We start from the raw sequence: 22,274 nt of genomic DNA on the forward strand, positions 1-22,274 counted from the left end.
CTGACATGATTTTGTTCTCTTCTTGCTCTCTTCCTCATTTAGCACATTTTCTTTCTCAATCTAATTTTTTCTCTCTTTCTGCCTCCCTTTACTGATATACAGAAAACGGTCATCTTCACCAACCTTGGGGGACCCTCGGTGGGATTAGGTGCTTGAACTGTCAGGGCAAGAAGGATGCTGGATGTTAGGGATGTTGGAGGTGGAGGAGTGGCAGGTGAGAAACCACCTCAAGGGTACTGATCCCTGAGCTGATGGTGAAATAAAAATAATTACTGATTTATGCTGTCATGCAGGCTCAGGAGTGCGCCGTATCGCCGCTTCGCTGTCTGATTCAGTGCGCCGTTATCCCCTAGCCTGGGTCTGCAGGTGTCAGTTTAAGCATGAGGGAAAGCTCAGCCCCGTGCTGTTAGAGAGGAGAGGCAGGGGAGGCAGCACCTCCATGCCCCATCTGTGATTTTTAATCCAAAAAAAGGTCACGTAGAAATATCACCAAGTTCGGAACTGCTGAACCGGTGTGTCGGCCAACATGAGATCACTTTGCTTCAGTAGTTTGCAATGGAGCACATGAATCACTTCTTTTCTTACAGCAGAACTGTAACTCCCCTTTCCTTTCCAAAGCTCGATGCATGGAAATTCAGTCTGACCCAAAACTGCCTTTTTAATCCGAGCTTAATGAGGCGATGCAGTCCAGTGGCTCGGCCATGAAACGGTCTTTGATTCGTGACATCAAGATGTTTGCGGTTTCAGTCCCAAATTAAATTTTCGCCCAGTGATCCCTATATGTATGTAGCTATTAAATAGTGTGTGTGTCTGTGTGTGAGTGTGTGTGTGTCATTGAGTAGGACAGAAAGTGAGTACTTAACTATTCAATCTGCTGTTTGTAATGATTGTAAAGTTCTGGATCAATGAGAACACTGAAGTCGACATCTCTGAGTGAGCAGCTCCAGTTTGTTGGGACAAAAGTTTCTCAGCGTACTGTCATAAAAGCTGCTGTAATTCATAAGCCTGTTGGGAGTAAATGTGATTAGAAAAATTGCAGTCTAATAAATCATGAAATATTTCATACACTCACTCTTGAGATTGACTTTCACATAAAAGATGAGATTGCTAGTGGTCCACCGCTGGTCCAAACGTTGGAAATCAATCAAATCCTTCACTGCTGCATTTTTGAGTGCTACAACTCTGAGTCTGTGCTTGAACTTGAAATTAATGTACTACTTCTACACCAAATTTTAGTGATATCCTACATTCCTGAGTCATATTATCATTAGTAGCTACAGTAAAGTACACCTGTGTTAATTTTTCTTTTCATTCTTTTAACAAACACTTTAAGGGTCCTTTCTGTAGGATTTATTGACATCTAGCAATGTGGTTCCAGATTGAGACCAACTGAATATCCCTCACCTCACACTACCATACAGAAGTCAGTGTTTGGTTTGGTCATTCTGGTCTACGGTATCTATCTATCTATCTATCTATCTATTGGTTTCATGATGGCACCTCCTATTTTTGCAATCATTTGTCAGAATACCATCAGTTCAGCCAGTCAGATCATTTAATTTCAAACTAAAGGAATAATGTCACCGTTCTGTTGTAGGTAGAGCACAACTAGGCTCGAGACAATTAGCTGGTCAGTTGCGGCATATAAACACACCTGCAAATTGGCTCTTTTTTAATGCCTCTGTGGGTCTCACTTATCAATATCACTGTTCATGACAGAATTTCTGCTATTAAAAAGCAACAGAACAAGTTTGCTATCTTTGTCTCTTGCTCACCTGCTGGTGCTCAGCCTGCAAGATGCTGTCAAGCAAACATGAACAAATACATACATACGTACCTCCAGCAGCTGAGACAGCACAGCCCATCCTCATCAGGAAACAACCCATTTTGACATTACTTTTTAGGCGGCGCCCACTTGTGGCTGTAATGATTAACATGGGAGCAATGGAAGAGTTGACGAGATGTAGTATAAAGACCAAAAAGTCTTCGGGGGGAGATCGGGAGGAAATGACCAGTGTGAAAGTTACGAAGTTACGCACATAACATACATTTTTTTTTGTAATCGAAGTATTGTAAGTAACACAGTTATTTAACAGTTATTTCTGATATTAAGACATCTTATCTCCCTTTTATTGAAACAACACTATTGACAGTGAATGTATTTATTACTATGAGTATAAGTAGCAGCAATGGTTGAACAACTAGCCAGTTCAGCCCTGTCCGTACTTTTGCTGATGCATTTTCTAACTTTTTTCGTTACGTGAGAATTCTTCAGACCACAAGAACTTCAGCTTCACCCGTCATCCTCTCCACCATCATTCTCTCCCATAAAGATCGTTGTTGACTCTGATTGTTTGCAAGGGCATCTAAAATCGATAACAGTTAGAACAGCGTCTCTTATTACTTATTACATTTCCACACCTTGACAGCAGGCCTGATGAGGAGCGCAAACACTCGCACACACAACACACACACTCACACACACACACACATACACACAAATAAGCACCTCAAGGTCTCCTTCATGTTTGAGCGACCACAGAAATTATGTGCTGATGACACCTAAACAGATTGTGTAATTACTTTTGCCCTGGTGGCCCTGGCCTGCAACAGAGATTTCCAAGTCCTGAAGCAGGTTATTACCAATCCCGGATTTTAGTGTGTTTGGATGCAGCTGACATTTATGATTTAGTTCAATGTAGATGCAAGTTCAGCTTCAGCTTCCAGGTAAACAAGCTAGAACAGGCCTCACAGGGTTGAAGATTGCAGGTGAGATTGAAGAGGGGGTGATAAACGCCTGAAAAGAAGGACAGACTGTGGTTTGTCGGGTTGTACGCACACTGTGACCGATCTCATTTGTTCTGTTGAGAGCCGGCAGCCAAAGGTCATCTCTGGGTTCTCCGGGGATCTTTTCTCCCTTTAGCTTACAATTCATGTTTAACATCATGCCCTGCTAAAGAATATACGCAGAAGAGCCCTGACAAGGTGGTAAAGTCAGCCTATAAATCGACCCTCGGGGAGGTGTTGGGCACTATGGGAGCTGGTGGTCTAAATTCATCTTGACGTGCTTAAATAACACTCTCTTTTGTTAATTTGCTCATTTATTGTTGCTTCAGGCACATGCTGCCCTCAGGCACCTCAGGACAAATATAGAATTTGATCTTCTCACCTGCTAACTAGATCTTAATGAATTGGTCATGATGTAGTCTTTTTGCGTTTAATGATTGTGAGAAAATTCGTTTTTTTACACAGCAGGTCGGGTTTTTTTTAATAAGTGTTAAACTGTAGTTACAGATCGGATTAACAAGCACTCCTCTGACAGTTATATACAGTGTTGTGTTTTATTTCAGGATGAGTTGGAGTAACTATTAACTATTACAATGTGAAATTAAAAAAATGAGATTAATAAAAGACACTAAGTCAAGATAACAGTACAAAACCCCTGGCTGAGAGGCATGAAGGCCAGCAGTCCCCACTCCAGAAGCGTCTTCTGAGGCTGGCACAGGAGCTTATTAGCACTTCCTCTCCCAGCCTTGGTGTTCCTCACTGAGCAGGACAGAGCTAGAGAGACAAACAGCACGAAGACACACAGCCATAACTGTCAAATACATCTATTTGTAATATTTTCCATATGTGATTGATTATTTGCACATGTGAACTAACATTTTAGCATGTGAAAATCAAATAATGTAATGTGAACGAGGCATTTTTCACAAGTGATAATCCGCAGTATCATTTTATAAATATGTTGACGTGTGTCTGCGTCATCACTCAGTGTTTATTTTTAACTTTTACCTTTAATGTGTATTTAGACCTCGTACCGATGACTCACTTGTACAGAATGAATGTGGCTTCTGGTCGATAATCTGACGTGTGTTTTCAACAACAAGAAATTAATTTCGGTGTGAAACTCCCCAGTCGAAGCGAAGATGAACCTTGTTTCAGAGGTGTAAATAAAAAGAATTGGCTCTGTGGTCCCTTTAGAGTAAGCAGGTGGCGTTGGTGGCACAATCACGCCTGAGGAGAGAAATTAGAAAGAGAGCGAGGGAGAGACCTCAAACAGGTTTATACTAAACAGGGTACAGAGTTGGAAATGGACTTTTCAGAAGCAATAACCACAGCAATTAGTCAGCAGATGTAATAAAGCAGCATATACCCTCCTCTCCACTCGGTCTGCAACTTCAAGGTGCATACTGTCACCTAATGTGCACGTTCTTATAGTGTTGAAACCTCGATGGTAGAAGTATTTCAAATGATATTTAATATGTAACACTTAAAGAACGGTCGCTTAAATGTCCTGCATTCAAATGTGTATTTAGTGGTAGTGTAACTGTAGTGCAATTGCTTTACTATTGCAACAAACTAACAGCCTGTAAATAGTACTGTAAAGTTGTAATGGGTCCCTGTGATGCTGAAGTCAGTTCTTAATGTTTGGGTTATGCAATGAAATGATATTTTATGAGATTATCACGTTTCATGAGTGAAATTATAGACGCAACATTGAAGTACATCAAATACATATCAGGTGAATACAGCGAAATGGTACTGGTACTTACACTGATATTTGTCTGTCTGTGTGAGCTGAAGATAAATATCATGTTTTCTAATAGTTATTATATTTTTTCTCTTTGAGCATCTGGAAGAGAAAAAAAAAAAAAGATGGAAGTTACTTCGTACAGGAACATATGTTCCCAAGGACCTTTGTCCCCAGGTGCCTAAGATCCAAGGTCCCTATGTCCCCAGTCAATATTCTGTTAACACACACTGACCCGAGTCAAATTGGATTTGTTCGAGGTCAAACATTTCACTAATATTATCCGGTTTCTCCTCTAACCCTGACCCTCAGAAGCCAATCACCAATAAATAAATATTGGTAATGTACTTTTTGACAAAACACGGATATATTGAAACTTTACGTTTCTTTATGTTCAACTTTCAATTTTATGTTGCGACAACACTGTGCCCATGGTCTGGTAAGGTTAAGGCACAAAAACCTTGGTAACGATTTCACACCTACGCACTGAAGCTGTCTCAAACATCGGTCTCTTGCCTGCCGTCTTGCCGAGCATTGAACACCTCCAGTGCAAATATACAAAGAATGGACTCTTCAGTGAAGCAGGAGAAATATCTGGTGTTCAGCAGCTCAACTTTGGAGAGAAACAATATTTGCATGTTCATTTTTTTTCATTCTTTTCCTGTCAGTGCAAGCCAGTTTTTTACACACTGTGAGCTAATTTAATGAAAATCGCAACTAGACTATTTTGCTGGGACCTATTTTTTTAAGGCGATCTTGACAGTTGTTGATGTTGTTGTTGAGGGATGAGTAAGCGTTAGCTATTTGTGTTCCCCTCCACTGTTCTTCATCGCTTTCCCCAACAATGTTCCAGTCACAGCCCACCACTGTCTATCGTCTAAGTCCCCCGGCGAAAGATTAGTCCGGTGAGGATTTACCACGACAGGTAGACTTATTGCATGCATCAAATCATGCTCAGAAGGCATGCCGGCCTTCTGAGGGTTGTTACACAGTCCTGACAGTTTATTCAGCTGGGGGACACACTTCCCGTCACTGTAATGTCTTGCACTCTGACGAGACCTCCCTGCACAGACATTTGCAAGAAAGCAGCTCATGTAAATATTTAGACACTAATACAATACTTAAGCAAACGTATGTACATTGAAAGGGTTAAGTGATCACTTTCTGCCAAGACTCCTATATCAGAGCTGGGGGTCTTTGTTCTGTACAAAGGTTTCGCTGAAACTTGGGCAAGACCTCAGCAGTCTGAGACGGCCAATTAAGTGAAAATCTTCCGGTATTTTTAATGCAAAATTCACTCTTTGCTTTATGCCACGCAGGGTTGCCTTGCTGAACTGCAGTGGAGGAATATTAATGTGAGTGTCAGAGAATCTGAACTCGTACTTCAAGCCCGACACACTGAATAAACTCGTTTGGTTTGTATCTTAACTTCACTTGACAAATATCAGGCCCTAATTGTCATTTCATTTTCTTGAGGAGACAACGTCGCCTTTTTTTTTTCATTTTCAGTCTCAGCATCAACCACACAAACATGCATATATACACTAAACATATGGATTTTAATAATCACTTGTACTTGCTTTATTTCCTCAGACTTTCATCAGGCAAAATGAACGCGCTGTAGGCAAACAGCACCATTACCATATGTGTGCACTCAATCTGACCATTTTTTGACATTTGAAGTTATTAATGTACAACTATATGTACCTTGTTATTATGGTCACCCCCCCTGGTGCCCCCATGTTTGAAAAAACTGCCCTCTTTGACACCCCTATGGTAGATAAAACATGATAAAGTGCCCTTCCAGTAGGCAAAATACGGTGAAGCTATAAATATATCACGTCTTTCTGCTTTTTCATGGTAGTTTTGGTGCCTAAACTTGACCAAACTGTGAGGGTTTAACACCACTAAACACAACACGTTAGAGAGGCTTTGCAGCAGTCTCATACAGACACTAAAGGGAAATCTTGTGCGTCAGTATTTGATGACCTGGTAGATGAGATCAGATTGGGTTGACGGTGAGCATGACTTTACTGGGTCTTGTCACAGTCAGAGTTTTTAATCCAATACACCTGTTTTTACACTCAGACAAATAAAATGACTATCAAACGGTCACTGTTTTGTCGATGTAGGTAGCTCTGGAGAAAGGGGTCAGTGTGTCACACTCTCCTCCTACATACTGACCATGGATCACTCCAGCTGTGGCCTCTTTGACCAGCAGCAGCAGATGTAACGCGTTTATCCATCGTTCAAAGTCGAATCCAGTGACACAACTGCACTTCTAACATGTTCGCCCGGAGCCAAGAAGGGCCTCTGCCATGTTCAGCCTGCTGCTGCCTGTTTGTCGATTTCAAAAGAAAAGAAGTCCCACGTGGACTGAGAGATGGATCCGGTGGAACCGTCTACTTTGTTACCCCTCATTAGTCTCCATCATCTACACAGAGAAAAAAGCCCAGAGTGAGTCTAAAAATACCCCCAAAAATCGGTTTCCTTCACTTTTACTTTCAGGAAAACTTTCATGATTCATCATCGCTTTCTAACTGAGAGGGCATTCTCCTGGAAACATAAGAGGATATTGACCACTTCTTTGTGTCTCTATTTGTCCTTGACAGAAGGGAGAAACGGGGGGTTTGACGAGGGATGGACGGCGCAGAGCGTTCACACAGAGATCGATCGATATCACAGGGAACTTAGCCCTGAGTGGGATTCATATTGAGAGTGGAGAGATGGATGGATGGATGAAGACAGCCACATTATACAGATTAAAATGTTATTTTTGAAGAGCAGTGCTGCGGTGTCTATATATTTTATCATCCAGAAATACTCCCCCTGTGGTAAATCAATAAGTAAATACATTTTACATACATCATGATCGCTCTCTCTCCGCTGATGTTTCATTCCACCTCTCCGGCCTCTCTCATGGGAGGAAGAAAAACCTAGAAGATGTGAGATTTCCACTGAATCTTTAATGTGCAAAGATGTTTTTCCTCCCTTCGCTGACGACTCATCTGCACTCAAGTTCAAGTGAAGTGCAATTACTTTATTTTCTCCCTGGGACCAGGCACATCTAATACATCTTTGTTTATTTCACCTATCATATTGACACAAACACAGTGCAGCACTTAAGCGGTGAGAGATTCTCCCTGCTCTCGTCTGTTAGGAGAACCTGTTTGTAAAAACGGACACAGAGACTCGTCGGTCCCGGGGGGAAGCTGCTAATTTTGGAGCGCGGCGGCATGAAAACAAAACAAACCGTCTCCACATGAAAGGCCTCATGAATATTTACAAGTGATGATCACAGTGGACTATTATTATCATTACACCTCTCTTCATGCAGGAAATGTAAAGCCTGCACGCATGCCGATCTCCAAACGAACAGATGTCCTTAACCTCATCCTTGATTATTTTTTGTGTGTGTGTGTATGGTAAACAAGCATGACAAATGTTTTGTTTGTTTTATCATGAAAGCTGGTGAGATTGTTGCTGTTTTGCAGCATGTTTCATCATCATTTTTGCCACTTTTGGATGAGAGCTTTGAGAAATGACCTCACAGGCGAGAGTTTAATGTCATGTTATCTTTAAAACACTCCAAACTCGGTTAAATATACAGATAGAAGTCGAGTATATAAGTCACAGTCGGCGTTATTCAGGAGATAGATATGAAGTGTATTCCCTATTCTGTGTACAAGCCGACACTGAACAAAGACATTATGTTTCTTGAGTGTTATGTAAGTTTCAATGAAGCTGTTTTCTGCTCAGTTGAACATTAATCAGCATCCGGCTTTGCTGCTTGCCGAACTTCAGATGTTCAGGGCTGTCAGTTCTGCTCTCTTTTGTGATGATGAACAAGAGTTATCAGAAGGAATCAATAGCTTGTTTCTGAATTGTCTCCTTCATTCACTGCACTGCAGTTCTGTCATGAACTTTCCCCTCTACCTCACATCCACTGCTCCTGTGCAGCTGCTGTGCTACATTGGATTTTTGTGGGCCTCTCCTGACATCTAGTGGGCAAGAGAGAGTGTTTGTTATTCTCCAGTGGAGAGTTTCAACTCAACTCAGCACCGTCCTGCAATAAATCTGCTTCACGGCTGAAACACTTAAAGGGCAGAAAAACTCAGTCTGGGTTTGAAAAGTGGATGTTAAAATGTTTTCTCTTCATGAAGAACAGCTGAATTTATATCAGAAGCATAATTTTATATTTTTTTTGTATTAGTTTGTAATAACCATCATGGTCAATTTAAAGTGAATTTAGTGTTGAACTTAAACTTTAACTACATTAACATTAGTTAACAAACAGTGACACGCTTTATAAACCATTTATTACACAATCGTTTGTTATAAAGCTGCTAATAAATAATAAATATATTTTTTAATTGGTTAATAAATACTTTTTTAAACCTTTACCATTGCTTAATAAATGGTTTAAAAGCATTTCATGTTTTTTTTTAAGTCAAATAACTATTAACTAAAGTTTAATATACTATAAATTTACCATTTATTATTGATGGGTATTATAAAGCGTTACCACAGTGTGTACCAAACAGTCAAATTATGCCAAAATATGGATAAATACTCTGCTTTAAAGTCTGTCCACAGCTCCAATTCTTCATGAAGGATCACAACTTTTCCAGTGTGTTTACCTTGGAAGTGATTGTGAGGACACGTATTCATGCTGATACCTTCTACGCTTATAATGGACGAGTATTTCATATTCACAGGGTTGGCTGCTTTACGAAAAATACATGAAAAGAAGTCTTCTGATATTTTGAAGCATTTTCTGTCATTTTACAAGAATATTTGTCAGTTCAAACCAATAATTTGTGGTTCTTTACTGCGTGAACGGCCTCACAACATAATAAGAGTAAAAAGTATAAAGAAAAGTCAGGACTCAAAAATGAACTGAGCGTCTCTTTCCTTAATCAAATGCCAATGAAAAAGTGGTCATGCCCGGATGGCGACACACACACACACACACACACACACACAGCTTAAGAAATGAGTCTTTCGAACCAGCCGTGTCAATATTATCACTGTGAGTAAACATTGACAGGCTCTTCACTGCAGTGGGAGAGTCAGTCTCTTTAGACTGCACTCCCAAACGTATGTGTCTCTGTTCGTCCAAACAAACGTCTTGTCTCTGTTGGATGTTTGAGTGAATGAGCCAGTATACCATTTAATTTATGTGTTATATAAATGTGCTGCTTTGGCTCTTTGGCTTTCGCCTGTATCACACAGTTGTCATGGAAATGTAGATGTTCAAATGTTCCTTCTTTTTATCCGTGATGGATTAAGAGCTCCAGAGCAGTTGCCGAAGGACTTTGCGCAGAGATTGTTTTGTTTCCAAGGTCAACGATTAACTCTCAGTCTCATATCAGATTCTTCTATTTCTTGAATTACAGCTGGCTCAATCACACACCGCCACACAGGGCTCTGATTCACCTCTGTACAGGGTAAAAATGGGCAAGGAGCCGCATTCAAAATCCATTCAATTTAAGTTACATGTAAACACATCTATGACTTTGTACCTTGAACATGTACTTCCAGTCGATGTTGATCATGTATGACCATGTGTAAGGGACTTTCTGAGCCACTATCTGTGGCTAAACTCTGAGAAAAACCACCGCTGACCTCATCCGGTTCAGTCTGGTTACAAGAACTTTGGATGTGGATGTTGGAACTGTGCAAAAGGTCAAACACAAACTACAAATCACACATACACACTGACACACATCCACAACGGCATGTATGAGCAAGATGACTCACAAAATGACATACAACCAAAAGCTTCCTCTGTGTGTGTCTAATTCATTGTGATGTGGAGCAAAATAATAACTTTAAATCACACATCTGGCACGTTTGTAATAAAAAATTTTTATAAATTCTGGTAATGTACTGGTGTTGACGACAAAACAAACATAAAAATCCACCGTGGTGTCCTCGTCCATGTGTGGTTTGGGGAGTGTGTTTAAAGAGAAGGAGACGCTGTTGACAGAACAACCAGTTCTGCAGTCTTTCCTTACCTGACTTCCCTAGCTGTACCTTTAGACTAGGCTGCACTATGCATATATATGCCTTAAAGTGATGGTTCAAACTGTAGTGCCAAAGGAAAAGGCTGTAAAGTGCCAAAAATGTTCAACACATAGCTTTTTCCTTTGGGAAGCTACAGCAGTAGCTACAGTGCTCTGCTTCCTGCCGGCACTACGCGCTGCTTCTCCACACAGGGGGAGAGCTGACGGTCATCTACTGCAGGTAATACTCTGACCAAAGTGCCTCATACAACCCCACGTCAAAAGACCCAAACTATCCCTTTAAAGTTCACATCCAGTGGGCAAGCAGCATGCTATTTGATCCTGCATTTTTGGAGCTGAGAGCTGAATGTGCATCATGAAAATAGACAGCACTTTACCGGATGCAAAATTCATATTTGCCCCCAATTAAGTGCAGAATGACTCATTGACATTTTTCATCATTTTCCAGGAAACGACAAACTCTGCAATTCCTAAATACTGCGATCAGGAAACAAAAAGACGTTTTTGTCGTTGTTCGGACGGATCCTAGCGCATAGGACACCCCCGTCTGAAGAGGGTGCACAAGCTCAACCTCGTGTTAAGGATGTAAAAAACAAGTCCCCCAGCTGCTTCAGCTGTACAAGAATGCTGCAACACTGCTTCGCTGTGAAGCTCCAGGAATGTTTTGTGGTTTACAAAGTAACTTCACCTCGACTTTCCATCAGCATGAATGTGAGTAAAGAGGCTGCATTTTCATTTTTGGGTGAACTTAACAAGTAACAGTTGGTGTTAATGTTGAAATTTCATGGCTGTGTATCGCATGAACAGGTGACATCATCGGACTGAAACATGAACTTCACAACATGTTTGCACTCTGAGAGGTTGGAAATTCCCCCAGGGGCCCTTTAAACCGTCACACCTGTAATCCGGGTCATTTGGTCCGTGCCATTGTTGTGTCATATCTACTCTCTCAAAGTCGTGTGGTTGGTCCACCAAAATCGAACCACACTAAGGTAAGTTGGACAGGGACCAAGTCCACTCCTCTTTTCAGGCAGTCTGTGTACATATGTCTGACCTGTCTGTGTGTGTTCTCAACAAAACTGGCAGAACTCCAACAATGACGAATCAAAGTTCACAGCCAAACTGAGGCGGCGTCACCAGGTCCAGGTAGAGGCCCACAGAAATGAGGATGAAATCTCACTGACAAAGGGAATATGAGTAGCTAAGAAGAGTGACGCTTCCTACCTGCTACAGAAAAACACCAACTCAGACTGCAGATAACTACTTCCACACTTCTCCAGCTCCAGTTTACACGCCACACTAAACACAACCCTCACAACAACATCCACGCCAGAGTTCAGGTCATAATCTTAACTTTCTAGGGATCCCTAAAATAACTAACATTAGGGGCAGAGATACATAAATAAATAATAAGCGAGAGAGAAAAGAGAGTGATTTGTGGAAGTCCATGCTGCATCCTATAGAAGACAGGTGGCCGACAAAATCAGGAAAAGGAGTCCCGCACACTGTTCATGAGATAATCTGATGAAGGTCTAAGTACTGAAACATTGTTGTCATTAATCTTAATTGCAAGTGAAGTGGACAGTGTGCAGGAGTCTTTTTCTTCACCAGTTAAAGATTTAAAATAAGATGCAAATGAAGCTTTATTATAGAACATTTCCATTGTATTCACAATTATAAGATAACAAGTCATAATCAAGCAATACAAAGTCAAAATTATGATTAAAAAGTCATAATCACACAAGATAAAGTCAAAGTTGTGAGATTGCAATTTATTTTTTCTTTTCTCATAATTTAGGCTTTTTATCTCATAATTATGCCATGGGATTACTTATTTGTGTGTGTGTGTGTGTGTGTGTGTGTTACATAAAAAGTAAAAATTAAGAGATAAAAAGTCAGTATCTGTACCGTCACACTAATTTTGAAGCTGTTATTTTAAAGGTAAACAAGTTACATAATGTTGCTTTAAAGTTCACCACTTCCTCACATATTCACAGGAAGTGACGTCTTCCCCAAATATCAGTGAAAAGGTTGCACACAGGAGTTCAGACTGCGAAGACTAGATTATCATTAAAAAGTTGCGAACTGACACGTGCAGCCTCCATCAGCTTGTTTTTATCACTGCGGGTGACAAAGCAATAACCGATTCACTGTCAGTGAGTAGATTTCTTGCAGGTGGAGAATTTCCATTCAAATAAATAAAATAAAATAAAATCAGAAAATGTCTCAGAAAGTCGCTGTTAATAACGACTGCAGCGCCTTCTGATGTCTTTTAGTCGCAGGTGTGAACAGAAAACGTCATTAAAAGCAGAAGCGACACAGTTTTAGACGTATGGCTGAAGACTGCTCTGTAGTCACTGTCTCCACCTTAAAAGACCTCTCGCCTGCGGCATAAGGAAACGTTGCGCAATCGGCGCTCGTACCTCGTCAGCACAACCGAGGTGAGGTGGGACACCAGGGGAGCCGTGAGGGAGACGCGCCGCGCTGAGACACGGAGCTGTGAGTATACTTCACTGACACATTAACTTCTCTGTGGGGGGTGGAGGTGGGATTCCCGTCCATGCTGCTGCTCTGACTGTCCACAGACTCTTTACCATCTCGTCCCCTGTTTGATTACTCATGCACTCACCCCTCTCACCCCTCCCTCCCTCATCCTGAACGCATCCCATTTGCCGGTGTCCCACCTGGCGACCATCTCCTCCGTGGTGGCCCCGGTATATAAAGGGCTCCCACTCAGAGATCAGCCTGCACTGTGTGACAGAGGGGAGGCTCACTGACCTTATAATTAAGCCGTTAATTGCCAGGCTGCATGGGCACTGTGGAGTAATTGTACAATAAGAATAAATCAAGCAAAGAGCAACATGGAGAAAGGTATGAACAGAGTACACGAAGGTTTGATTTCTTGACACGTGGTGTTAAAAGCCTGATGCAACTGCGTGGACTCTTGCTGGAGCCGCCGCATGTTGTTTTTTGCGCGTATTGTTCGCTCAGCTGGTGGAAGTAATCCCACTGGAATGCGTCAGTGATGTGACCGAGCTGTCAGATGGTCCTGTAGCTCTGCCTGCGTGAATATTATCCCTAAAGTGGACTGTGAAGACATTAACTTTGTTTTTGTTTTGTTTTTCATCTTTATAACTGGGAGATGAGAGGTTAGTGTACACTTCTGAGATTTATGCAGCGTGTGGAGATCAGTGCAGGAGGAAGTGAGTGTTTTCTGTCATTCTTGTCATAGTTGTAATCATTGCATCATCCCCTGTGGCGGGTTACACATGACAGACTAATGGCTTTTCTGTAGTTTTCTGTGTAAGTTGATAAATGACTTCATTCCGAGTATTCTGAGCTTTTATCAGTGATGGTTTCAGGTGAAATTTAAGCCCCTCGTGTGGCAGAATCAGAATCAGAAATACTTTGTGATCCCTGAGGGGAAATTGTTTGCGTTACAGCTGCTCCCATTCAAAAGTCTTAGAAAATATGCAGAAAAATAACAACTACATATAAGCAAGCATAATAAAATAGAATATAAATATAAGAAATGTACATTCTACTTGAAATATATCGATATGTACAGTGTAATAAATAATGCTACAGTTAAAATATGGGTTATTGCACATTATTTGTGGTAATTATTGCACATGATTTGGTTTGTCAAGAAGTAGAAACTACTGCATGTTCTCTTGACAAAAGCATGTGACATCAGCACAGTGGCTGTACATGTCCCCACATCAGTCTATTGTTTAAAGATCCAGTCTGACAAATGGTTGATCTGTGTGATATTTGTATGAAGAGTTTCAGCTAAAAAGTTACGTATTAACATAAACCTCTGTTCAATGTCACGATGACACGTTGAATTCTTATTTTTTTGTTTTCTAAAATACTTGATAGATGATTCACAGACAGGAGTCCTTGAACTTTGCCACACATCCCAGAGGAAACAGGGTCAGCAAAACTATCTGTATTTTCTGCTCTGCATTGACGATACAGTCATGAATAGTTGATTTTAGTCAGATTTCAGAGTTAAAATGAGCTCCAGACTTTTTCCTTTTCTCCTCAAAATAAACAGTTTAAAGCCTCCAGCACTGTTTTTTCAATTTAAATTTTGAGGTATTTGTACTTAACTTGATTATTTCTATTTCATGCTTCTATTCTACTGCTTTTCAAAGGCAAATACTGAATTTTGAACTTTTTTACTAAGTAACTAGTTACTTTAACAGGAGGATTTTTCATCCAAAACATCTTCTAAGATATAATACATTAAATTAAATCCTTATTAAATAATTTTATTTTGTCATTGAGTCTTTAATTTGCTTCACTGCAAGTAAATAACGTCTAAAAAAAGGTTTTGCGGGCAGAATTACTGTCAGGAAATGTGAGGTTGGGGGTTCAGTGTTTAGAATAGCTGAAAACAAATTGTTCCACCTTGAACAACAGTAAGTGATTATTTCAGATTAATGCATCAGTAATAATAATCCTATAATAAAACATATATGTGAACAATATATGTGTATAATATACTTACATCAAATTAACCTTTTTTCAGCATTATGGATACTTTTACCTTTGATGTTGTCTTTAAACAACTCAGCAATTTTCTGGTCGTAAACAACTGCCTTGATATTTTCTCAGTCCTGGTGCTACTGGACCTCACTGCTGCCTTTGACCTGATTATAGCATATTTATTGACGGCTGAGAACACTGGGTTGGTCTCTCTGACGTGGTCCTTCAATTGCTTCAATTCTGACCTTCAAGACATTATTTTGTATCCAGGGTTTTTTCTGCATTATAAATTTTGAGGCGGCCGCCGCGCTGGAATCTTGATTGAAAATCAATGTAGTTCTCTGGAAGCTCAGTGGCGCTGTTTTCAAAATCGGTTCAACTCGACCGCAGCAGAAGGGTGCGTTTGATTTCAGCTCCGGGCGGCAAAATGACGTTGACGCGCTGCTTGTGTTCCCGCGGGGCTCATTGGGGCTCCGCTCCGGTCAAACCTTGTGCTGAGCGCGAACGCACCTCACTGGCGCAGAGCGACGCGGTGGTTTCATTTGCTGCTTGGCGACAGTAGGACTCCGTTACGTTTGAAACAGGTGAGGTGAATTATTTCGCATAAAAAAACACAAAGTTTCATACAAAAAAAACCCATGTTTCACCCATATTTTATGCTTCACAGACCTCATAAATTCGCGGAAAATCTGCGATTTTTCTAATAAGAAAAGAGCAAGAGAGGATGAGGAGGACAGGTAGAAACAGTGCAGACGGACAACAGCTCAGGATATAATAAATAAATCAATAAAATCTTTTATGAATTATATTTTTTCTGACGAGGTGTAACTTTCTAATCAGGTCTCAAGCTGAAGAAACCGAGGCGAGTGGAGGGCAGGACTCGGCATCAAGAAGAGGAACAGGGTTAGCTAGTGCAGTGCACTCGATTTACTTTATCACACATCATGACACTGAAGCCAACTGAGCATAACATTAATTTACCCCCGATTCATGCCAAAAAAGATTTTATCTAAATGTATGATGTCTATTTTCCTACGATTTGTGCAGTGAAATGTCTGTCAGTAAACCCCGAAGCCCGTTAGCATTTTTAGCATATTTAAAAGTCGCGCAATGTAGAGCTGTCAGAAATTAAAAGCAGCCTCCTCTCTCCTCATATTTGCAGCAACACTGTTGCTTCAGGCTGCGATCAAGCTTTTTTGTATCGCTCATACTATCTCCATCAAAACAACCTGCTGCTCTTGGCTGAAATCAGGCCGTTGTCGCTCCATTTAGTGAGGAAGTACAATAATATGACGCCAAACGCCTTAATTGATGTGAACGCGCACAGAGCATGAAGCTGAGAGCCGGACTTAACAAGCCAAGTTGATAACCAGCTTCGTAGTAGGCTACCGTGTTAACTCGGACCGGAACTTAGTTGAGCTGCAGCATGAACACAAAGCCTGGATCTGTTGAGTCTCCTTCGTAGTACAGGAGCTCACCCCGCCGCGCGGCCGCCTCAGCCCAAATTTTGGCCAGAAAAAACCCTGGTATCAGTTGCTTTATGTCAGAGCATCTCACAACAACATGTGAGGTTCCTCAGGGGTCGATTCTTGGACCTCTGTTATTTAATCTTTATTTTATAGAATTCTAAGGTTTCTATATAAATAAATTTGCCTTGGTTTGTCGTTTGGTACATCTGACGATACTTTTGTAGTATCACTTGAACAAGCTTTAAATGCAGGACTTGTTTGTAATTAAGTATATTCACACCAGTGTATTTCTATTTACAGTTCGTAAAAACATGACAGAGTTTTGGAAGGAGCACTCGAGGGGCGCCACAGTGGAGGAGATGATGCTGGACTCTCGAGCCAGGGAGCTGACCCAGCAGGAGCTGCCGGAGATCCTGTCCATGCTACCATCCCTGACTGGATGCAGAGTGCTGGAACTGGGAGCCGGCATCGGGTGAGCATAAAGCTGTATTAGTGAATGTGTGTGACTAGGAAGAAACGGGAAGAATTTGAAACATTACATAATTTAAAACATTCAAAAAATGATGTCTACTGAAGTTAACCAGCTAGCCTCAGCCTGTACTGGTCCAAAGCTCCTGCGCTAGAAGTATAAACACCAACACTTTCCTGATTCCATGAGCTTTCAGTCCGGCCTGCTTGCTACATGGCTAACCGAGCTAACTAGCTAATGGCAGCTACAGTTAGCAGCAGTTAGCGGTTACACTAGTGATATGCTGTCCCCTATTTGTTTGAGTATGAATTCGACAGGTGGCCAATTCTTACATATTACACCTTTAAGAGTGCCAACTTTGAAATCCAGGTAATCAGATAATGGTTTTAATGTTGATGTTGCGTGAACATTTAAGAAAAAAAAGTTTTTTTTGCTACCTAAACTGTGCTTAATGAAGATAGCTGGATAGATTCATACTGATGTGTGTCTCTCCAGTCGTTTCACCAGCCACCTGCTGACCAAGGCGGGCCATGTGACGGCCGTGGACTTCATGGAGAGCTTTGTGGAGAAGAACAGGCAGGAAAACGGTCACCACAGCAACGCTACCTTCATCCAAGCTGACGTCACAAAGCTGGATATCCCTCAAAACAGGTGTGTGTTATTTACATCGCAGATAGCTCTGCTGCTATATTATATGTTCAAAATCTCTTATATTTACTCTTTGGAAAACATAGATGATTAAAGGAAAAAATGTTCCTGGTTGAAGAGAAAACAACCGTTAAAGCATACCTTTTATTTTAATGCATCCATTCGATGTTCTCCTCAGTATTGACGTCATCTTCTCCAACTGGCTGCTGATGTACCTGAGTGACGAGGAGCTGAAGGCCTTCTTAGAGAAGATGCTGGGCTGGCTGCGGCCCGGTGGCTTTCTTTTCTTCAGAGAGTCCTGCAACCACCGATCAGGTACTGAGCTCACCCTCCAACCTCCATATCTCTCTTTCATCATAATAATGATTCGGACATTGATGCAAACTGACTAAAGAAACTCATGAATGACTGAATGCTTGGCGACAGAAGCCGATATCTTTTTCTTGACAATCATAGCTTGTAACTTTCTACCAAGGTGACTCCAAGAGGGACTTCAACCCCACCTGCTACCGCACTGATGCACAGTACAGCCACCTGGTACAAGCAATACAAGCCGAGGGACCAGAAGAGGGCCAAAAGTCTGGTTTCGACATTGTGTTGAAAAAGAAAGTTAAGGCCTACATTGAGGTAGAGTTATTTCAGCCTTCTGAGATGTTCAGTAAAACCTAAAGTACAGAAGGATGTGCAGTTCACACTCTCATGTCTCCACTCTACGTCTATGTTCTCCTTTTTTTTTTTTCAGATGAAAAATAATCCAAATCAGATCTGCTGGCTGCTGGAGAAGGTACCTCGCTCCTCAAATACAGAGAATGGATTCAACACCTTCCAGCAGTTCCTGGACAACCAGCAGTACACCAACCGTGGGATCCTGCGCTACGAGAAGATGTTCGGGGCGGGTTACGTCAGCACAGGCGGACCCAGCACCACCAAGGTAGGAATAAAGTTGGGAGAATACCGATGACACTGGCTGGAAGGAATCAACAGGTGCAATGTGATGTTTGAAATGAGGAAACATATAGCTTAGTGAAGTTAGCAACAGCATTTCACTAAAGCTCACAACTTTGGTCCTGTTATAGATAACTAAATAACTATTGGATGGATTGGCATGTCGTTTTTATTTTGTGCTAACAGGAGTTTGTGGACCTGCTGAACCTGAAGCCAGGACAGAAGGTTCTAGATGTTGGCTGTGGCATCGGTGGAGGAGACTTCTACATGGCAGAGGTAAGATCCAAGAGTCTAAAGAGGCCTAAAAATGATGACAAAGGTTTTTAATGATTGAACGGATTATAATGATGGGGATGTCATGTTTCAGTCCTTTGGAGTGGAAGTGCTCGGCCTGGACCTGTCAGAAAACATGGTGAACATCGCCATGGACAGAGCGATCTCTGAGAAGCTGCCATCAGTATGTCTAAATGTTCCCTCATCCTATTGGTTTGAACGCCACAGATAATGGTATTTAAAAAAAACAATCTGTAACGTGTGCTCTACCTCAGGTCCAGTTTGAGGTGGCTGATGCCACTAAGAGGACGTTCCCAGAAGGATCCTTCGATGTGATCTACAGCAGAGACACAATCCTGCACATAGACGACAAACTGGCCCTCTTCAAACGCTTCCATGTGAGCATCTTCTTACACCGTCTTTGAATTTGTAATGTTGAGAGGAAATCTGGAAAAATCTGGAAAAACATTTACTGTGCACGTGATAGACATAATAAACTGGTAAATTAGTTATATCTAATTGCCTTTATGTGATCGAACTTTACTGACTTATCCTTTTATTCATTCCTCTCCATCTTCTTTGTGTCCAGTCGTGGTTAAAGCCAGGTGGTCAGTTGCTCATCAGTGACTACTGCTGCGGGGAGAAGCCCTGGACGCCGGTGTTCGAGGCCTACGTCAAACAGAGAGGATACATCCTCTATACACCCTCACAGTATGGCAAGGTAAATACACAGTATAGCCAAATCATCTAATAGTTTGTTAAAGGACTAACGGGAGTTCAGTCCTTTGAGCCTTTTAACTAATATGTGAGGAGAAGATCTCTGGCACACTGCACAATCTGTTCTCACACTTCACCGTCCAATATGTAGACTAACTGGTGTCCATCCAGGTATATGTCCACAGTAAAAAGCTAAAACTGATAATTTTAGAAAAAACACAGCAGTTGGCTGAATAGATAATCACACTGGTTATAAAATGTTGTATTAGCAACAAATTAGCCTCAGGCAGCTAGTATCATTGTTAGCTTAGTTTGCAGTAAACTGTTCACAAAGCAAATTAAAGTGAGAAAACACAAGTCAACAATCACAACAAGCTGTGTGCTAATGCTAAAGATTCAACATCAGCTGATATATTGTCTTCTTGATATTTTAAAGGCACTGTATGTAATTCCAGCCACTAGTGGTCTGTCAATCCAAACAATTAAAAAAAAAGGCATAGTTTGACGACATTGTGAACGAGCGTGGTATCATGGGAGTTGTTGTTTTCATAGTTAAAACAGCAACTAGAGGCGTAAAGGGGAAATGATGCCACTGAGAGGCAACCGAATGAAATGCATCCAAAACCTGGAGTCTGCAGGGTTTGAACATGATGAGAAATAACAAAGATCTAATCATTGTTAGATGTGTGATAACGCACTTCATCTGCTTTACCACAGAACAATAAGGAAACTTTGTAAACATAAATACATTGTATAAAGATATTATGTTCACTTAGAGCAATAACTGTTTGTCATGCAACTGAAACACTTAGCAGCCGTTAGGTTAACGCTTAATCATAGCGTATGTGGTTCAGTTCTGGCCAGGGACCTTTGTTTCATGTCATGCCCCATGATAAGAACATGGATTTATTAACCCTAATAAAGCATTGTTCTCACTTTAGATCCAGTAGCTGCAAAAAGCATAGTTAACTGTTAATAAGTACATAGTTAACTGCAAAAAAACATAATAAAGTATCTATTAATTTTAATAAAGAAACAAAAAAGCTTAGTAAAGGTTGAGAGTAACATAATAAATATGTCATTTAATTTGTAATGCTAAAAGAAAATATATATAGGCCTATATATAATATAGTCTTAATGTGGACTTTTGAGGGCCTTCATACCTATTACTGATTATTACAAAGATCTTAATGTAAAATGTTACCAAAAGCTAAAAGACACAGTATAACCAGTGCGCTCCTCTAACTGTTTGGCACCTTCAGTGTACATAAAACAAGGAAAACAGAAAAATCTTTATATTATTTATATTTTTTCTTATTTATCAAGCCCTTAAACACGCTTGTCATGTTTAGATGTGTGTCATTAAAATCAACCATCAGCCTTAAAGCTGTGCAAATGTTTAATTTTCATGTAAAATGATGCACAGAGGACAGATATGTTAATGGTTTGCAGGGGCCAAACAAGAAGTGAAGATTTGCGACACAACTAGATTAATATTAGAAGATTGGTGTGACTTTGCTCTCTGTGGATATGTTTGCTAGTGTGTGACTGCAGTCCATCAGCTGGTCTCTGCTCTGCTTCACCTCTCCTCTCTCTCCTCCCGTAGTTCATTGAAGAAGCTGGTTTCTGCAGTGTTCGCGCAGAAGACCGGACAGCCCAGTTCATCCAGGTGATTGAGACAGAGCTGCAGAGAGCAGAAGCCATCAAGGAGGAATTCATTGAGGTCAGCATTCACACGCACCAAAGAAATGCGGTGTTACTTGCACACGTAGCATCAAAATCATCCATCATTTCTTTCAACCCTATTGCAACTGAAACTTAAAGTCACCGCTCATCATTCATGTCCCTTGCAGGAATTCTCTGAAGAGGACTATTTTGCGATCGTTAATGGATGGAGAGCAAAACTGGGACGCTCCAACAGTGGAGACCAAAGATGGGGACTGTTTTATGCAACGAGGGATTGAATGATTGTACTCAGAATGGAGAAGATAATAAAAGGAAAAAAAAGGAATTTTTGCTTTTTTTGGGATGGGGGGAGGAAACCTGTTGAAGATGAATATTTGGGAGGAAATCATGCAGTGTTTATCAAACTAAAAAGTAATAGCAGTACTATTACCACTATGGAGTGGACAGACATATTTTCAGACACAGAAGGAAATGCTCTTTACATAGACCTATGAAGGGTCCCTAATTATTTATTTATTTTCACAATCTGAGCACAGCGAGAAGAGTGACAATTTGTGGAGGCAGGCAGGAAGTCAGGATCCTGGTGCTTCAGACGCCCTGAGGGGCAAGTGAAAAAGAAAGTAACTTTGAAAGACAAAGCATTTTTTCATAGTACCATGTCTTCACAACACGATAGGTGTTTGCTTTTGGCCCGTGTCCAGTCACGTAGGTTTAAGTTTTGGCACCACTGATCTAGATTGTGACCTGTTTTTCTGTTGAACCTGGACCCTTTGGCCTTTGAAATGGGATTGTTGTTAGTCTGCAATTATTTTATATTACATAGCCTACAGGAATCTGCCAACAGAGTCAAGAAGGTTTGAAACTTGTCAGACCTGTGGCTGGCAGACCTAAGACAAATAAAACAAAACAAAACACACAATTTAACAGGCAGCAGCTTGTTTAAACAGTCGGCTTTGTTAAACTGGTATTTGTTATGCGTCTTGTCAGCAGCACAGGGCCTCTGTACAGAC

The 22,274-nt window shown here is 41.0% G+C and overlaps 1 protein-coding gene across 3 annotated transcripts; it reads left to right on the top strand.

Annotated features, from left to right (window-relative positions):
* Positions 1 to 12,895: 12,895 nt before the first annotated feature.
* On the top strand, positions 12,896 to 21,579 carry pmt (phosphoethanolamine methyltransferase). Of its 3 annotated transcripts, XM_084352508.1 has the most exons (14): positions 15,544 to 15,641; positions 15,725 to 15,794; positions 15,898 to 15,960; positions 16,827 to 16,998; positions 17,491 to 17,646; positions 17,822 to 17,958; positions 18,119 to 18,270; positions 18,386 to 18,574; positions 18,775 to 18,864; positions 18,956 to 19,045; positions 19,137 to 19,259; positions 19,451 to 19,582; positions 21,185 to 21,301; positions 21,432 to 21,579. In XM_084352508.1, exons 2-14 carry the CDS (start codon positions 15,782 to 15,784, stop codon positions 21,540 to 21,542), a joined length of 1,545 nt encoding a protein of 514 aa, XP_084208634.1. In that variant the 5' UTR covers positions 15,544 to 15,641; positions 15,725 to 15,781; the 3' UTR covers positions 21,543 to 21,579. The 3 variants fall into 3 exon arrangements, with proteins under 3 accessions (XP_084208635.1, XP_084208634.1, XP_084208636.1); XM_084352509.1 differs by lacking the exons at positions 15,544 to 15,641; positions 15,725 to 15,794; positions 15,898 to 15,960 and adding an exon at positions 12,896 to 13,062; XM_084352510.1 differs by lacking the exons at positions 15,725 to 15,794; positions 15,898 to 15,960 and having other exon boundaries at positions 15,608 to 15,641.
* The last annotated feature ends 695 nt before the right edge of the window (positions 21,580 to 22,274 follow it).

Source organism: Pagrus pagrus, assembly GCF_965226575.1.
Source record: "Pagrus pagrus genome assembly, chromosome: 5".
Classification (NCBI taxonomy): Eukaryota; Metazoa; Chordata; class Actinopteri; order Spariformes; family Sparidae; genus Pagrus; species Pagrus pagrus.